The following is a 14,793-nucleotide window of genomic DNA, read 5'->3' as shown; positions in this document are numbered from 1 at the left end:
GCAAAGTCAAATTAGATTAAATTGTTGAATTCTCATCTTTAAAGGAAGCTTTTTGTCTGCTTGTTTGATCATTAAATATTCTACTGGAAATAATTCACCTCACAGAACATACATAACACCTTATTTTATTGAATTTGGAGTATTTTATTTTATTTTGCCTTGCCATTGTCATCTATTACTAGATCCTGTACTTTCTCTACCATTCATTATAAGCATATAACACAAAAGTCACCCTTTCTTTACTATGTGTTCCACCACTACACACTTCACCTTTAAAATTTAGTCTTTTTAGGGAAGGGTACAAGAAAATAATCTAGTTTCACTGCAGGTAAATTTGTCTTAATCTTAATAGCCTATCATCTTATCTTTTATTTTCCTTCCTAATTTCAAAAGCTTTATTTGAAAGAGGATTTCTTGTTTCCATTTCATGCAAAATCACATTAGCCCTCATTTACTAGCTTGAAATTCTTTATGTGTCAAGTCTTCTGGCAAAATAAAATTCCTTATTTTTATGCAAAAAAATATGATAGTTCTCCTGGAAAAATTGTGTTTTTTCACAATTTCAGATTGAAATTTTCCTTCTCAAATTTTCCAAAGAAAAGTGTTTCATTTTCTTTATATAGGAGATATTATAGCAACTTACATTAAGATAGAAAAATGCACAGAATTTATTAAATACACTTGTTTCCTGACCAGAATTTGGTTTAAAAAAAAAAAACAACAGAGATTCCGCTAAGCAATCTTATAAGTGATTCCCTGGAAATAATTGATTATCACCATTTTCCTAAGACAAGATGACCAGTAATAGAGATAAGAATCTTTTGGTGTTTTTAAAAGTCTGCAGTAGAAAATGCACTCAGCACTCAGAATAAGATGAGCAAAAAACCTGGGGGCAAAGTTAAATATGGTTAGTTTAAAAATCCTTCTTGTTAGCCTGTCAATTTCATGCAACCTTTTTCTTCTATACAAGAATTGTGAATTTAAATTTATGTCGTTATCAAGGCTTATACAGATGTATGCATATATTTATTTATTTTTCATTTTCTAACAGAATGATAGCCACAGAAGAAAGTGAAAAACTTACTGAGAATAAAAATGCTTTATCTGAAGAGATAAAGAAACTTACTGCATCACATGATGAACTGCAAATTGGAAAAGAGGAAAAGGAAGCTGAAATGAAAGGCATTGTAAGGTATAACCTTGCTTGCTATTTTTTATTTTGACACATGATTTTTTTTAAATATATATATGTATATATATATTGTATAATCTTAAATTCATTTAGTGCGAAAACAAGTTACTACTACTTGCACGATTGCTGCAAAGTTAGTTAATAATAATTTATTTCCTAAACAATATTGATTAATTGATTATATTATCTCCTAAGTTTAATTAAAGTAGAATTATTTTAAAAGAGTGAATCCATACTGGTAAGTTATATTTTGAAAGATGTTTTGAAGTAACTTGAATGTAAAATGTTAATAATATTTTAATGGGGACTGGAATTAAATCATCATGAAGAACAAAATTTCAATTGTAAAAGGAAAAATTAAATTAAAAACATGTAATCATTGTCATTGATCGGAAATTAGTTGACTTTTCAAGGGGAACAAACCAATTCCCGTTTAATGAACAATAATTAATCAAAATACGTAAATACGAAGGTGTTTCGTCTTTACTCGAGTTATAAGGTAATACCAAACTGGCAATTCTAGTCAGGCCAAATATTTCCGCGAATAGAAGGGATTACGAACCAATGCTGATACTCAAAGAACTTATTCTTATTAAGCATTTTAGCCAATTCAATTTGGAGTAAAAAGCAATTTCTGTAGAGAAATCCGAAAAAACTCGAGTAACCGTTCCTGACAAGCTCATGTTTATGCATTTGAGTTCTATATTATTTGTAAAAATTAAACATTGGAAATTGTCATTATGAAATAGAATTCAAAGTTGAAATAAACATAGAAGATTACAAAATAAGATAAATAATGCAAACTTTGTAAAAACAAATCAAAAATAATATAAAAATAATATAAAAAAGTATAATAAGAACAGTGAATGTACATGAAGATATAAATATATATATATATAATTAATGTTGTATGAACTTAAATCCATGTAGTGCGAATACAAGTTATTATTACTTGCGCAATTGCTGCAAAGTTAGTTAATAATAATTTATTTCCTAAACAGTATTGATTAATTGATTATATTAACTCCTAAGTTTAATTAAAGTAGAATTATTTTAAAAGTGTGCATCCATACTGGTAAGTTATATTTTGAAAGATGTTTTGAAGTAATTTGAAAGCAAAATGTTAATAATGTTTTAACGGGGACTGGAGTACCAGTATGGATGCACACTTTTAAAATAATTCTACTTTAATTAAACTTAGGAGATAATATAATCAATTAATCAATACTGTTTAGGAAATAAATTATTATATATATAATTATATATATATTGTTTCATAAGAAAAAAATGAATTTAATTAAATAATTCTTTGCACCATTGCTGCAAGGAATGAAATTTAAATTTGAACAAATTAAATTTAAATTTTAACAAACAGGTATAAAAGTAAAAAAGCAAATTTAAAGCCAAAAAAATTAAATATATATATATATATATATATATATATATATATATATATATATATAATTATTCATGTTTATTTTTTAATTTAAGTTTAATTTCATTTTCAATTAAAAGAGAAAAATCTATATTAATTTTTATTTTCCTTCTGTGATTTCCACATTTGTTTATTGCAGTTTAAATTCGCAAATGAAGTTAGTTATTTCATTTTAATGCATTAAAAAAGCTAGTCTTGCCATTACGAATTCACACTTAATTAATCACTTTAACAGGAATAAATTTCCTCACATTTTTGTACAACTGAATTTTTAGTTTAGTAATTATATTGTAAATATGTAAGTCTTGTTAAAGTAAATGCTTATCTAAGTCTAATTTATTAGTATATAAATGCATAGTAAAAAAGTGCATGATTTTTCAAAAGGACTGATCATGTTTTATAACTTCATTTTTGAATTATATTGTAAATATGTAAGTCTTGTTAAAGTAAATGCTTATATAAGTCTAATTTATTAGTATATAAATGCATAGTAAAAAAGTGCATGATTTTTCAAAAGGACTGATCATGTTTTATAACTTCATTTTTGAAACATAAATAGAAACTGAAAAGTAACAAACAAAAGTAAGGGAAAATTATTGAAGTTCTATTTACAAGTATTTTAAGCGACTTGAGTTATTGAATAACTTTTAAAGGAGTCCAAGTTTGTTTTTTAGTATTGTCTTCACAGCAATAATTTAGCATAGTTTTAGTGATTATGTCAGTTTATGAGCAGAAATTGCATGAACACCATTTTTTTAATTTACAAACCTGGTGGAAATATAATGTCACATTGTAAAGTAACGTCTTCCTCGTTAGCACATGATTTCATAGCATAATTGGAATCAAGTTAGCAGTTTGGAGGTCTGGATGTATTAAATCTTGGCAAGGGCACTGCAAATTTCTTTGGTTTCCTGGCTTCAGAAAATTCCAAATTATTCTGCAGTAATGGATGATAATTCATCACCACCAGGATTTGTGAACTAGGTTCTCTCCTTTCCAGTTAGACTGACAATGTAAGGAATTTTTTTGCTTTTTTTTTGAATACTTTTCACTGTAATTGAAAGCATATCTTGACAGTCAGTAAGTCCAGATCCCAGTGAAGGCATCATTGTTTTTTCATGTTTCTTGCTCTGAAATAATGATTTTACAACTGTGATGTAATAATCATTCTCCTTAGAGCTACCATCAGATCTACTGAAATCTATCCAATATACCCAAACATAAGCTACAACAACCTTTTGATGAGTTTCCGTGTTCATTTGATGTATATAAAAATATATTTGAAATTAAGATTATCATTCTTAATAACCCTGAAAATTGTTGCCTTTTTTTATTTAAATACTTCACTTTATTTTTACATTTTAAAGTTATTTCCTATTTTTAAGTTTCTAATTCTGGTAATTTGGAAATTCCTGTATCTTATTGTTTAAAGAAATACTCTGCTTAATTTTCTTTTATGTGAAAGAAAGATAACTAGTTAAATTATATGCTTTAGTGAATATGAAAAGTGTGCTAAAGCTGTTGAAAACCTCAAGCAACAATTTAGTGAATTGGAACGTAAGGATGTAGCAGGTCGGGAAAATTTGAAAAATACCAAAGAGAAAATTAAAAAGTTGGTAAAAAGTCTGGATGCAGAAGAAGCTAAGGTTTGTGAAAATCCTTTTGTTTACAACTATGATATGTATATTTTTTGAAGTTCCAAGAATTCTTTTTACTATCTAGCTAGTTTCTGTTCTGTGCCTTTGAGTACTAACATAGAAGTTAAGCTGCTGAAGTTTTGTATATCTGTATTCTATATATATTTCATGTACTTTCATAAAAATTATTTTCATTAAATATTATGATAATGTACTATAGAAATTCACTTATGACATATCTTAATTTGAATAGATAGAAAATGATATTATAAGAATTCTCTAATTCAGGTTTTAAGAACAAAACATTACTATTAAAAAATTCCACTTTGTCAAGATAAAAAATTAATATTCTATAAAAATAATAGCTTCCTTCTACAACAAAACAACAATGAACAAACTTCTATAAATTAAAATTTTGAGTTTTTCTGAGTGATAGTAAAATTAATCTTGAATGGAACTTTTTATTAATTTACTATATATTTTTTGCATTCTCAGTGCTTCTGATAGTTTTAATGAGTAAAAATATTTATTGTTCATTTGAGACATTTCAATTCTGTTAGTAACCATGTGTGTTCGAATATAAACATAGAGTGCAGTTTTCTTCAAAATTCACCAAAAATTCAAAACCCATATATAAATTGAAATGAAAAAAATTCTTTCAACATTCAAACATATTTCCATGAATGCAAAAATGTTGCCAAGCAGGTAAAACAGACTGAATATTTTCCAATCAAATTGCTGTAGAGTAAAGCACCAGCTAGCAGTGACAATAATTTAATCTCTAGTACCCCTATCTTAAGCTAGCATATTATTTCCATTCATTTGTGGTTTTGTACACTATCTATAATTTAAAAAAAAAAAAAAAAAAAAAAAAAAAACCTTTCATGCCTTAGAGGAAAAACTTGATGTAGGTATTCAGAAATTGTAAATGAATGGTTTGATGATAGCCTGTACAGTTATTTGAATCAGGGTGCTGATCATGATAAAGCAAACCTAATTGGCATAAAACAAGCTAGTGGACTTCGTTGCCTCAACAGGGTGGTGCATTTGTTTTATGAACAGTCACAGTTTATGCACAAGAGCTTGCACTAAGCTTGTGCAAATATTCCTTTCAGAGTTAGAAGCAAATCTTGAAGCTTTTCAATGATGTGTGATAAAATTATGAAAAAGTCTGGTTTTGAGTTGTGTCAAATCGGCTCAGTGAAAGAAACTCCTATATCATTTGATTTGCCATCAAATTATATTGTTCATTATAAAAGTCAAGTACTTAAGAAAAAGTAGATTTAGTAATGATTGTGCAATGGGTAAAACACACATGGCCATAGATTTCATCTAAATTGATAGTTGGAGCTTTTGAAAAGTTCTGCATCAGTGATTATATTGATGGCAGTGATGATAATTTTGTTTATGAAGGAGAGGACATAAACTTTGGTACAGAAAGTATTGAAAGTAATAATGACATCCTAATAAGTGAAAGTGAATTTTATGAACTACAGTCAAAATCCGAGATCCGGCCTTGTCAGGACATCATCATTTCCTGATGTCGGATTTTTCTGGTCATCATTTGAAAGCTAGTAAAATGATATGTAGCAATTATAAAATTAAAAATAATATGAAATAGTGGTTTATGAAATAATGAAGTATTTATGACTTTTAATGAAATCAAAATTTACATAAAAACTCAATAATTATATGTTTGCTCTATTAACCTTTTTTTCAGTGTAAGTTACTTAAGTTGTTTCAGTTTTTATGCTAATACTTCTCTTTAATTCTATAGATAAGTATAGTGTCTTGTTCAGTTGTAAAGTTCCATTGTTCAAGTTCTGTAATCGTCGTGTCAAGAATTCCCACTAAATTGTCAGTTGAAAACAAATTCCATTAATTGAAAAATTTCGTCTTTTGTTTGTGATATCTGAAGGCCTTCAAATTCATGGTTATCATCATAAAGCTTACTCAACATCCACTACAGTCAAAAGTCGTTAATCCGGACTCGTCGAAACTTCGACAATTCCGGATTATCGATTTTTCCTGATTATAGATCATCAGTTTAAATCTGGTAAGATGGCATGCAGAAATTATAAAATTAAAAATATGAAACCGTAATTTATGAAATAAAGAACAATTATGATCTAAAGGGTATCAAAATTTACAAAAAAAAAAAGCTTAATATTTATTTGTTTACTTTATTAAACATTTCTTTCAATGTAAGTTGTTTAAGTTGCTTCATTTTATGTGATAATACTTTCTCTTTAATTCTATAAACAGACATAATTTTTTCTTCAGTTACAAAGTTCCGCTGTTCAAGTCCTATAATTGCTGTGTCGAGAATACCGACTATTTTGTCAATCGAAATTTTTTCGTTTTCAATAACCTCTGTGTCGCTTTCTTCACTATCGGAAGCGAATTATAATGACGAGGAATTTGATTTAAATCATATCAAAGACGGAGTACATCGAGATGAAATACTACATTTAGTAAGGAATTATAAGGCAAATAAAATAAGAACATCTGCCCTGAAGATAAGGATAGTGCTGACAGATCAACTTCTAATTCATTGCGCGCAGCGACATTTCCCTCCCCCTGCAGAGCAGCGCCAAATTGATAAACATATTTCAGAATGGTTACAGAGACGAAGGATATGCCTTTATCCATTTTTTGCAGCAATTACACTTTTTGTTTAATGGACTTCGAAACGTACTTTCGCTTTGTAGATCCTTTACATATTAGTAAATATATAACGGAAATTCTATTTGACATAATCGAAAGTTCAAGCTTACTTTTATAAAATTGCTTTAAGAGTCTGCAAAAAATAATAAGCCGGATCCAATTCGAAGGTTAAGGAACAACGCAATCTGCAACATTAACTGAATTAGATAATTTTAGCTTATCTTATACCGTCCGTTATACATTAAACACGCGTGCGTAAACATAACTTTTTGAATATGCGTGTGCGCATGTGCATAATATGCGTAAACTTATTATGCGCATGCACACACGCATATTCGCAGCCGTAAAGGTCTTACGCGCATGCGTTACTATGGGTGTCCGAATTAACGACTTTTGACTGTATAAATTGTTGACTATGTATCATGAGTGTAGAAACTAGGGACCTGTTGTTTGCTTTTCCTTCTATCTTGCTGAAGGAGAATTACATTAGTTGATTTTTTTTATTATGCAAGAGGTAGATATATTCTACTACTTCTTGCATATGCAAGAAGTAGGCTTATCTGAATTCTGTATAAAGAAATTCTCATATATATTTAATACTGATGTCTGTAATGATGACTCAAAATCTGGTCTCTGAATATCGTTTACAGAATCTGTTTTTTGCTCATGGAAAGAAATTTATGTTAAATTTTTCTTATCAACACACATGTTGCAGTGCAGGTAGCTGAAGTCTTTAATCATCGCCTAGTGCAATACCAATATAACAGTTTATCATGCTGTTTCGTATTCTGATACTAATATTTTTTTTTTTTTTTTTAATTATTTAGATGTTGCTACATGAGTCATTTCTCAAGCTGTCGTGTGTTGATAATCATGTAGTGATTGAAGCAAGAAATAATAAATAATGATTCACATGTTACCCTTAGGGAGATAAGTTATTCAGTTGGTGTAAAATCAGCATCATGTTTTGATCTAGAAAGTTTCAATTTGAGATGTATGCCTAACAAAAGGTGTTACAGAGGTAAATTATTGATCATTCAGATATATGCTAATAAATAGTTGTTCTTCAATATGGAGATATTTTATTTAGGGCTAAAATAAAAGTATGGATCAGGACACTGGATATCAGATGTCCACATTTTGGACTTTGTACTGTTTTTGGAAATTTGGATTCTGACACTGACTTTGAAGGATTTATATGACTTTTTGCATAAAGGTTGCATTCAAAACACTCAAAAAGTGAGTTAAAAGTTCAAAGTAATTTTCCTTTTCCTTTGTAATTTTTATGTGCTAATTGTTTATGGTATTCTGTTATTATTTCCAGTATACCTTTTAGTACTTTTCTGTTAGCTGGGTGCGAATTTCACCAATATCAGATTTTTCGTGTTGGCAGTGCAACCAACCAGCAATATAAATAATTTTTAAAAAATTCATTTCATTTAAAAATAATTTTCTTTATAAACATAAGAAATATAATCACAAGAAAAAAAAACAGTACTGTATTATATAAATAGTGTTGAAAGAAGCAGTATATAAATAGAGCTGACGTAAAAGTACATGCGCTTTTTGTGAGATTGGTAAATCCATATATAGTCCGACACTCGTAAGTTAACTTTAAGCAAGGTTCCAATAATTATTGGTTTATTCATGGAAATATATGATAGATACAGGTATATAAAATTAATATACAGATTTAAATTTGGTTATGTTAACCTAAAGTATTTAGTTATAAGAATTTTCTTAATCCACAGCCAATTGACAATTCATGAAAAAATAGCAGAAGAAATGTTACACATGTGAATAAAAATAAAATACATGACTTACTGGAGTAAACGACATGTATTTCACATTTTAATGTATTGTCAACTGGTTCTGGATGAGGGGAACTAACATTATTAAATGCTTCTTTTAAACTTACATAAGCAAACATAAATCTTCATTAACTACTTTATATTACTGCAGATTTATGGATATTTAAAAATCAGTTCTGTTTTGTAACTTGGGTTTTGTTTTTCTGTACTTATATATGCCTATATATAATTTTTTAGGTAGTGAATTTGAAACAGCAGCCTTCTATACTTAGAAAGGAAATTGAAGAACTAGAAGCTAAAAAGAAGAAAACAGAAGAACAGAAGTCTGTGGAAGAAGAAAAGTTGTCTGAAGTAATCTAATTTTATGATATATATTTTCTAATTTTGAAGTGCTTTGTATAAAATATTTTGACATTTAATCCATTGGAATGCATTTTAATTATATATTTATATATATTCCACAGTTGTTAAATATAGTAGCAGTTTAAAAAGGATTAAAGTATAGATCATTTTAATTTAAAACTCCAACAATATGAAAGTTTTAAAATTTGTTTATGTCAAAATGTCAGTACATGGACTTTAAACATTTCAGTTTTCAATAAATGTTAATGCAGTTCAGATGGGAATGCAGGTTTAGGTATAAGCATAGCTCACATGACCGTTTCTTAAAAATAACTGAATTTCTATGTAAAATGACAGTTTTCCCAGTCTCTCTTCTCTGTTTTGATCTTGAAATTTTTTGTATTTTTTTTTTTTTTTATTATTGCTAGTAAGCAGTGTTTGACTTCAACAAAAGAGTTACAGCTATTCTTTGAAAAATCTCTGCTGGTCCTAAATTCTAAAAATTTTATTGTTCCTTATTCTTCTGATTGGTGCTCCTCTAAATTCTAAAATATTGGCCATCAGTAAATCTGCTACAGAGTGAGCCACATCTGTTGTGTTGCATGCCTTGTTGGGGATTAGCATTCTTTTATCTGAACTAAATAATAAGAATAGCCCCTATGTTGCCATGTCTGTATATCATCTTAACCTGGTATAGTGATTAGTTACACTAACTGCTGTACCGATGGGCCTGGCTTCAAATCCCAGTGAAGGCATGGATGTTTGTAAGTGTATAGTGTGTGGCAGCAAGGGGACATTCAAAATACACAAAGTGTTGAAGGTTCTCAGAAGAGGTTGGTGATAGGAAAAGAGTGGTGGGAGACCTGTATACAGCCATCCAGAGCTTCCTCAAGATTGGGGTGTAAGTTTAATAGTTAGGTATAATCAAAAATTAATCTAATAAATACCTTATCCTTTGGCATTACATAAGGAAATTTTTTATTGTAATTAAGATGATTAATTGGAAGTCTGCCTCCTACTCTCCGAAGAGAATCCTTGTCTATAAATGGACATGAAAATTTTATCTTACTTTTAGAAGAAACACAATTCTTATTTTTCAGAGAGAGAATATCCTTCCCAAAATGTTGTGATTGCATGTACCTTATGATGATTTTCTCAGTGTCACCCAATTCTTTAACAGTTAGAGGAACTATTGACTTGTGTCCTTTACAAGTCTGCAAACAAAACTTAACACACATATAATATGAACATAGTTACTACTAACATTAAGAATATGATCTACAACAAGGGAATAAGTGTTGACATTTAAATTAACTAAGTCATTGTTCTTAAGTCTGAGTTTTTTTATGTGTTCCATATCATATGGAATTATTTCATTGTGCTCAGTCAAGAAGGCTGCTCCATACCACCATAAATCATTATAAAGAAGATTCTCAGATTTAATGCCATGTGATATCAAAGAGCTGGATTATTATAGTTGCTAACACAGTACCACTCATGAACAGCAATCGTACTGCGAATATCAGACACTCTGTTAGCAAGATGTCAATTCTTTAATTGATGATGTTCCATCTTAATCCATGGTAACACTATTGATAAATCAGTGAAATAGTACACTTTGTCTAGGGGTAGTTAAAAATGACCTCTAATATTCTTTTCATTCATTTTACTAGTAGAATTGCACCACAAAGTTCCAAACGAAGAATGGTAACTGACTTCAGAGGTGAAACATGAGACTTGCTGCAGAGAAGTCTTCATACACATTCACAAAATACACATTCGTTCAAAGATGACATACATTTCACATAAACTGCAGAACCATAGGCTTTCTGACTAATAACACAGAATTCTATTATTTCTATTTGCTGTATTTCATTGGTTAGAACAAATCTAGGGATGCTATAATTGTTGACTATTCTAAGATTATACAGAAATGCTTTCCATTCTTCTAAGCCACTTTTAGGAAGAGATGGGTTCCAATTTATTTTTAACAGCCAAAGTTTTTGTAGAAATATTTTACCCTTTGATGTAACGAGTCCAATTAAACCTAATGTATTAAAGAGGCGACCTATTGCTGATAAGACATCTCCTTTTGTTTCTGTCAGGTATCTTTAAATCGCAAGAATAACTATCTGTAGCCGTACACCCTGACATTCCCAAGGCCTTTGTAACCTGAGGCTTATCAGTAACTTGAAAAAAAAAAAAAAAAAAAGTCCTGAGTTGCACTTTCTCTATTAATAGTTTAGTATTATTTGAACATCATTTGTGTAACTGCATTCCACTATGTTCTAGAAGACAGGTTAACTGTGTCAGCAACTTCTGGGCTTCTTGCAGCATATTAGCTCTGGTGATAATGTCAGCTATGTAACAATCCTTCTGTAGCACTCTTGAGGCACAAAGGGAATTCAGTCACTTCATTCATTGCTAGCTGCTTTTGGATCCTTGTTGTAAGGAATGCTGCACTTGCTGTTCCATATGTTGGTTTTCAGATGAGCACACAGCTACCAAACAATTCTTTCCATAAAATCAGTTGCAGTTTTTTTTAATAGAAGTTTAAAAAAATAGTTGTCTACATATCTTCTGAACATCAGCTCCTAGTGCATAGTTGTATTTTTTAAATATAATGTAATGCGAAGTAAATCTTGTGGTATTTGTCCTTTTATTACTACTGACTTAAGTGATTTTCTATTAGTAGTAGCAGCTGATGCATTAAATGCACATGAAGCTTGGTATAGGTTTTCTCTCGGTATTAAACTCCATGATGATTGAGATAACTGCAGGTCAAGGATTCAGTTTCTTGAACTTCTTCCATGGGATTTAAATCCTTGTATTCTCTGATACAATTCTTATGTAAGATTTTCATACTCGAATTGCTTTCTAATCGACTCCACACTTCATGTAATTCTTTTCTTAGCAAATGTTTTCCATTCTTTTAATTCCACACCTTCCCTAATTTGTAATTGAACAATATACGTATCTTCCGTCATTTTGTCGATAGTGAATATGCTGGAAATGTTTGTCGGAAATTTTTCTTCTTCACTCAAAACAACCATAATATTTTCAGTGGATTCAATTTCCCAAAATCTTTGCAAAATTTTATCAAGCTCTTCTTCACTATTCAGCTCCCAGTAACATGTTTTTTTTTTTTTAATCAGTTAATTGGATAGAAATTAGCAAATTAGGAATCAGCTAACTGAATGTCAGTGATAATATTTAATGACTACACATCTAAACTCCTTGATGGGGTTATACTGGTAATTTTAGAAATAATAAAACAGCTAATTGACCTTCACATGTCAAAATGTCAAATCCTTATTCATAATTCGTACATCTAGTTGATAATAATTATTCATAATGTTCTTTTTTATTCCATGTATAGATCCATAAATTCTGTCTTTATATTTTAACAGACTGGCAGTCAGGAAACAGAACATACTGCCATTGTCGAAAATGGCGCAAATTGGAATTTTTTTCCCTTCTGAATTACAATTATACTTGATTGATTTTTATGAGAACAATATGCATTCTTGTTTATAGTCTCTTCACTGGATGTTTCAGTATTTATTCTATCTAACTGTTGATTGATGGCGCCATTGCTGAGTAGGTGACGAATTAATGAATGATGTATTTTATGCATTCAGAATCTCTGAACTTCGAATTATATTTTGCGATTAAATGTTTCTTGCTAAGACAGTTTAAACACAATTTATTGTTTTTAACTATTTCATAGCTTTGACTTGGATTTAATTTTGAGAATGAGTCACATTTATGTAGTGGATGATTACTATTTTTACATATGAAACAAGTCGGTGTGTGTTTAACCATCAGCGCCTTTGATTTTGAACTTTTTTGTTATGGATATTTCAATTTACTAGTATTGCAGTTAATGTTATCTAATAAAATTGACACCTTTTCTCTAAAAAACAAAATTAGTTCATCAAATGTAGGAGGGTTCTGTAGCATTAATGCTTAAGTTCAAATTGTTTGCACTTTTCATAGTCTAGCTTCTGAAGTACAATATATAACAACAGAATATCCAATAAATTATATTTTTCTCATACTTTAAAACATTACCTTTATGTAAATCCATTATTGATTTTATATGTGTCTCAGTTGGAATTCTTTTATTTTCATACCTATCTTTCAGAGCTTTAAGTAGAGACTTGAAAAATATCATCAACAATTTCAAGATTTTTTGCTTCATCAATTAATGCAGCCTTTAAATATTACAGCTTCGCTATAATATTTTAGATTTGCAATTTACGATTATTCCATTTGGTATATTTACCAGAGAATTTAGGATGATTCTGACAGAGGTATTTGTACTTTAGAATCAAATTTACTACAATCACTTTCAAATTCAGAATGTAAAATAAAAGATAGAATTTCCATAATTGTTACCTCCAAAACTTCTATTCTTTCTTCCATTTCAATGATTTCTGCATCAATGGCTCTGACATCTTTTTCGTCAACACTTTCAGAATATCTATCTCTTAAGTTTCTGATTTCTATCTGGATATTTTGAAGCACTGCATTTTGTTTTTGTTTATGCTGCCATCATATTCCTTAAGTATGTTTTTTAACTGAGTTAGTTTTGCTTTTAATGCTGTTTTAGTTCTATCCAGTGCCAGTAGTTTGTTCTCTAATCCGGCTTAAAAGCCAATGTACTATGCTTCTATAATTCTAAACTAAATGAGGGAGTGAACTGTATAAAAAGAAAACTAATAACTTTATTAGCAGTCATTACTACATTCAGTACTACTACCTATTGTAGCCTTAACTGAAACAAGTGTCCAAGGGAGAGTATCTCACTTGGACGACACTGGTTTCTCTACTACAGGTGGCGCTGTATTCTAACTTATCATTATTCCTTCCATGTATATATCCACTTAAAAACAAACTGCAATGAAACATCATCATATTCCAAATTATTAAAGCCAGTTAAAAAAAACATCCAAGATAGATGATGCAAAGTTTGTTCTTTACATCCTTTAATCATCATTTTTCTGATAAATGTTCCTATAATAAATCTTGATAGGCTGTCATTTATATTTTGTTCTTTTGGTTCAAGAATTTTTGTAATCTTTCAAATATGTTTTATGTTATTATATATTTAAGTGTTTAAATCAGGTAATTTACTGAAAAAAAGAATTGCATTCAAGAAATATAAAAGTTTCATATTTTATAGATAATGGGGTCAATGAAGAACGAAATCCAAAGTTTTGTTGATGAAAAAGACAACTTTGAGTCTGAATTAGTAGAACTGAAAAATATCGTCAATGAAAAGAAATCAGAGGTCTGTATTTAAAAACTTTTACATTATAAGTTACCTCTAGTTTTTTGTGTGCTTAAAAAGAAATATGATTTAGATTTATATATATACAGTCAAAAGTCTTTAATCCGGACTTGTCGGGACTTCGACGATTCTGGATTATAGATCATCAATTTAAATCTGGTTAAGATGGCATGCAGAAATTATAAAATTAAAAATCTTGTTTACGTTCCTCGTATTAGAATGACACCGACATGGATGACGCAGTTTCGACTTTAAACATACTTAATAAATTCAGTCACTCTCGTCTATTTAAACCAAACTAAATACATTTAATAGCAAAACATTTAGGGACAATTCAGCAGTACAGATAAGCATAAAATAATAATTACAACAGTTACAAGTCAGCTACGCTTTAGCGACCGAATTCTACGAAC

At 29.4% G+C, this 14,793-nt stretch overlaps 1 protein-coding gene across 1 annotated transcript in view; it reads left to right on the top strand.

Annotated features, from left to right (window-relative positions):
• LOC118186856 (structural maintenance of chromosomes protein 4-like) overlaps positions 1 to 14,793 on the top strand; it is a 139,421-nt gene that overhangs the window by 44,051 nt on the left and 80,577 nt on the right. The window contains exons 8-11 of the mRNA XM_085823565.1: positions 1,052 to 1,192; positions 4,123 to 4,273; positions 8,980 to 9,093; positions 14,273 to 14,380. Coding sequence (XP_085679691.1) covers positions 1,052 to 1,192; positions 4,123 to 4,273; positions 8,980 to 9,093; positions 14,273 to 14,380 — 514 coding nt within the window. The remainder of the gene's footprint in view (positions 1 to 1,051; positions 1,193 to 4,122; positions 4,274 to 8,979; positions 9,094 to 14,272; positions 14,381 to 14,793) is intronic.

The sequence above is a fragment of the Stegodyphus dumicola genome, chromosome 9 (genome assembly GCF_044657685.1).
Source record: "Stegodyphus dumicola isolate Sdum_Otavi_A_Nest chromosome 9, ASM4465768v1".
In the NCBI taxonomy this organism is placed as follows: domain Eukaryota; kingdom Metazoa; phylum Arthropoda; class Arachnida; order Araneae; family Eresidae; genus Stegodyphus; species Stegodyphus dumicola.
The sequence above is the reverse complement of the archived record's forward strand: the minus strand, read 5'-3'. Positions and strand labels throughout refer to the sequence as shown.